The sequence below is a fragment of the Micromys minutus genome, assembly GCF_963924665.1.
Source record: "Micromys minutus genome assembly, chromosome: 8".
In the NCBI taxonomy this organism is placed as follows: domain Eukaryota; kingdom Metazoa; phylum Chordata; class Mammalia; order Rodentia; family Muridae; genus Micromys; species Micromys minutus.
In genome coordinates this window covers 33,058,359-33,063,422 of record NC_137977.1, presented here as the reverse complement: position 1 = coordinate 33,063,422, position 5,064 = coordinate 33,058,359, and the positions used below count along the sequence as shown (strand labels likewise).

Here is a 5,064-nt window from a genome sequence, read left to right as displayed (position 1 = left end):
TATTTATTATTTTTACAATACTGCTGTGAGGTAGATAAGAGATACACAATCTTTACCCTTATTCTGGAAAAACACCAACAAAATGTAAAGAAAGAAGCATTTGATGAACTACACGGTGCCTGAAGCCGGAGGGATGTGCTGTGTGGTCTCACTTTTTCATCAACGAAACTATGCAAATTCCATGTGTCTCAGTGTCTCAATGACTCTGTAAGGTCCATGGGTGGGATCAACCTGGTCAAGTGAATTTATTCTCCTGTGTACAAAATGATAAGAATTGTGCTGTGGTCTGGCATTTGTTTTTCTTCCTGTGGAACTTTTCCTTTGCCCTGAAGATTAGGCTACAACAGTTACTGTCCTTGACCTCAGGCATCTGAAAGAGTGACCCCACAGGTGAATGTCCTCACAGGTGAATGTCCTCACAGGTGAATATGCAGAGCCCCCAGAAAGAGCTTTCATCCCTCTCAGAGTGATCCTGAGAACATTTGCAGCTTATACAATCATTTGTCCTTTGGTGACACCATTGGACAGTAACAGTCAAGTATGAGTCAATTGTGCAGGCACTACAGGAGAAAGAAGGGGGGTGGGGGGAGGGTTGTCTGTCTGTCTGTTTTGCTTTGTGGCATTTGAAAGTGTCGATGACTCCCTTTTCAGACTTGACAACTTGGCTTTCTTTAGTTAACCTGAGTCCTAATAGATTCCATGTATTTCTGGCTTGTTTCTTTACCGTTCCCACCGGTCTTTCATTACTAAACTATTAATAAGGCGTAGAGTATTTCAGGTCTGAATTTCTATCCGGATGGAACGTACTCCCCACAGATGCCACTGGTTTCACGCTCACTGGCCTTCACTTCGTCAGAATAAGTGATGCTTTCTTAGGTCAATCTGGTCTTGTTTGTTTGATGTTTTTAACAAAACAGTTAAAATGATTTCAGTGGCATTCTTACTCAATGGGTAGCAGAAGTTAGTGCAGATATAGGGCAGTGTTGACAAAATCCTCAGCAATCACAGACCCCTGGGCCAAGATGTGAAATCAGGAAGGACATGACTCCGAGGAGGGAACAGAACCAAAATAAACAAAGCCTCGTGGTTTTTCCAGTCACTAAATATGGAAGGCAGGACAGTGAGTAAACAAGACTGTAAGATGCAAGAAGCATCCTGCAAGAAGCCACAAATTACGTGTTTTTCCGAAGCCACTCAACCACCTTGCCAATTCTCTTCTTGTTTTTCAGATTCGCTGTCTTCATTGCCTGTAGTTTGGCATGAGCCGCAATTCTCTGGTGCTCCTCCAGCATAGTGCTAAGGAACCGCAGCAACTAGAAGGACAGAGACAACTAATCCGTGTCATTAGACTTCTCATGGGCACAGAACAAAGCAGAGTTCACATGAAATAGCAAAATCACTTTGCAAAGAGGCAAGGATGGTTGCCTGGTGTAGCTGGGCAGACCTCCACCATGTGTCACCAGGGAGGCTGGGACTGAGTCAGTGTGACTCTGACCATACTTCCCCAGAAGGGTGACATGGACTGGAAAGAACGTCCATCCAGTAAGAACTTACTAATTCCTCTATTTCCAAAGTACATCATGACTCTCAACAGTTACTGAATATGTACTGGATATTGCAAAAGATTTGTGATCTAAGACATAGTGAGACCCTTCTGTATTCCAAAGGAACTTGGAAGCTTCCAGAGGGCAATGCCAATGCTTCCTATATCTGTATAGATGTTATTTGTCGTTCCTGAATGTTTTAGTCAAATTGGTAGTGTCTATAGATGCCATGATCATTTATTTATCAGAACAAATAAACAATCCAGTGAAGTTTCAGGATAGAAAATTAATATGCAGAAAATCAGTACTGTTGGGCTGGAAAAATAGCTCATTTGGCAAAGTGCTTGCCCATGCAACCGCAAGGAGCTCAGTTAAATTCCCTCATTAAAAAACAAGGCATGGTGGTATGCTAGAGATCTGATTCCAAGGGCTAGGCTCTATCCCAATTAGGCTGCCAAACTTGGCACATGGATCTGGGTTCAGAGTCATCCAGGATACATGTGGAAGGGGTTATAGAATCTTCCTCCATGGCAAGGAGGGCCAGTGACATCAGGCAATGTGTGGCAGGGAAGTCCTTGCATGAAAGGCTCTGAGAAATCAAGAGACACTTGCTGTAGATTTGTTTTATTGCTTGTATTGTGTTAGTTAAATTCTCAAAAATTATGTGAGAATCTGGCATGTAAGAAGCTGCAGGTCCCTGCCTCCAGTTGGTTCTAGTTGGTAAAGTTTAGATTTCCTGGGCAAGAGAAGCAAGGGAAGAAGAAGGTTTAGTACTACTATGCTGGGGAAGCAGTGGGGGTCAGGCTTGAGAACTGCAGGAGAGAAAGCATTCAGTCATGCAAGAGCAGGGAAGAGCAGCCCCACATCCCCTTAAGGGGCCTAAGGTAGCAAAAATGGAATATAGATTTTAGTAAATAATAATTCAGGTATATTGGAGGGGAGGTGCTAGCAACGTGTAAGTTTGGGAGTGGCCCAACCATTGAGCTGAGCTGATTAAGACATATTAAATATAAGGCTCTCTCTCTCTCTCTCTCTCTCTCTCTCTCTCTGTGTGTGTGTGTGTGTGTGTGTGTGTGTGTGTGTGTGTGTGAAGAAAACAAAATGGCAGCCAACAGATTGGGAAAGAACCTTTACTAATCCCACATCTGATAGAGGTGTAATATCCCAATATATACAAGGAACTCAAGAAGTTAGACCCCCAGAGAATCAAACAATCCTATTAAAAATGGGGTACAGAGCTAAACAAAGAATTATCAACTGAGGAATATTGACTGGCCAAGAAGCACCCAAGGAAATGCTCATCCTTCCTAGTCATCATGGAAATAAAAATCAAAACAACCCTGAGATTCCACCTCACACCAGTCAGAATAGCTAAGCTCAAAAACTCAGATGACAGCAGATGCTGGCAAGGATGAGGAGAAAGAGGAACATTCCTCTACTCTTGGTGGGGTTGTAAGTTGGTACAACCACTCTGGAAATCAGTCTGGTGGTTCTTCAGAAAATTGGACATAGTCCTACCTGAAGACCCAGTTATTCCACTTCTGGGCATTTACCCCAAAGATGCTCTAGCATATGATGACATATGTTCCATCATATTCATGGCAGCCTTATTTACAATAACTAGAAGCTAAAAAGAACCCAGACATCCTTCAATAGAGGAATGGATACAGAAATTGTGGCATATTTACACAATGGAGTACTACTCAGCTATCAGAAACAATGACTATGAAATTCCTAGGCAAATTGATAGAATTAGAGAATATTGTCCTGAGTAATGTAACCCAGTCACAAAAGTGTATAGCACCCTCTCAGAGTGCAGTACACCTAGACCTTAAATCATCAATAATTCAAGAGCTAAGAATTCAGCCTTGTGGCAATCTTTGGTACTTAAAAATTATTATGTTTAATCTTTACACACCAAGAAAACATTTACTATTTCCATGTTATGCCTTGTTTTATATTTACTTTATGATCATTGTAACTAGTAAGTTTTCAATCCATACTATCAAACCTTTTTAAAAAATCAAATACCAACAAAAGATATATTCATGTAGTTTTATGCAAAAATGCTTTCAAAATATGTACGTTTATTTCTGTTTTTAAAAATAAAGTTGTTTAACTAAAAAAAGAAAGCCTATTGTTTGAAACATTTGAAGGGTTTGCTACAGAGAAAAAAATTTTAGCGACTGTACACATAACTTTGGCAGTTTTTGGGAAAATAATAATACTACCATCTCTGGATAAACTGATACAAGAAAAGAATGGATTGTATGATAACAATTAATCAACTTCTTGTGTCTCGTGTTACAATGACTAAGGGAAATAATGAACTCTGTGATAAAATTACTCAACTTATATCACCTACAGATACAGTAGCAAGAAAAGAATGAACTTATTGATACAATCGATTGACTTCAGATGCACAACACAGAAAGAGTCTAAAAGTTTCTAAGTATGGCCTGGAAAAAAATATTGTCTTCAGCAGCCATAGAGCTCAGATTGCAGAAAAGCACACCAAAGTTCTCGTTATAAGCTGGTTGAATGAAAACAAAATTCAGCCTTGGCATTAATACCCAACCTTGGAGGGTATCAGCAGTTTAAGTAAGGACATTGTACTGGTGGGTTTTGTGTCAACTTGGCACAAGCTGGAGTTATCACAGAGAAAGGAGCCTTGGTTGAGGAAATGCCTCCATGAGATCCAGTTGTAAGGAATTTTCTCAACTAGTGATGGGGGGGGGTAGGAAGGTCCAGCCCATTGTAGGTGGTGGCATCCCTGGGCTGGGAGACCTGGGTTCTATAAGAAAGCAAGCTTAGAAAGCCAGGGGAAGCAAGCTAGTAAGTAGTATCCCTCTTTTGGCCCCTGCATCAGCTCCTGCTTCCTGACCTGCTTGAGTTCCAGTCCTGACTTCCTTTGGTGAAAAACAGCAACGTGGAAGTGTAAGCTGAATAAACCCTTTCCTCCCTAAATTGCTTCTTGGTCATAATGTTTTATGCAGGAATAGAAATCCTGACTAAGGCAGATATTGATTGTAACATGGGATGGGGATGTGTTAGTGAACCCTACGGAGGCTGAGGACACTGAACTGCAGATGCTGAAGAGCTTATCTCATGTGAGAACGTAATCTCCCTTAGCAGAGGATGCCCCTCCACTTTCACCTCTGCAATATTGACCTCTTTCCCTTTGCCTGAGAAGATTATTCCTTCATCCTCTGCTCAACCAGGAGTAATCTTCCCTGACAAAGCTGCTAGGGCCCTCCAACAGTTACCTCTATAGCTATAGTCAGACTTAAGGCTGATCAGGCTTCTATGGGGGGTAGAAAGTGTTGTCTGTGAGTTGTACTACACTACTAAAGGGTTTCGAACTAGATACCTATTCTGGTTGTGGATTTGCTTTCCTGCACATACTGCTTCTGTCAAAACTAACACCTGTGTATTTTACAGAATGCTTTATCTACCATTGAGGTATTATGTGGCTTCTGACAGTAGAACTCGTTTCATAGCCAGAAAAGTGTGACAGCAG

At 41.3% G+C, this 5,064-nt stretch overlaps 1 protein-coding gene across 1 annotated transcript in view; it reads right to left on the bottom strand.

Moving 5' to 3' along the window:
- Positions 1-1,172: 1,172 nt before the first annotated feature.
- The window catches only part of LVRN (laeverin), a gene marked incomplete at both ends in the record, with an annotated part of 53,666 nt that continues 49,774 nt past the window's right edge, over positions 1,173-5,064 (bottom strand). The window contains one exon of the mRNA XM_080920316.1: positions 1,173-1,313. Coding sequence (XP_080776442.1) covers positions 1,173-1,313 — 141 coding nt within the window. The remainder of the gene's footprint in view (positions 1,314-5,064) is intronic.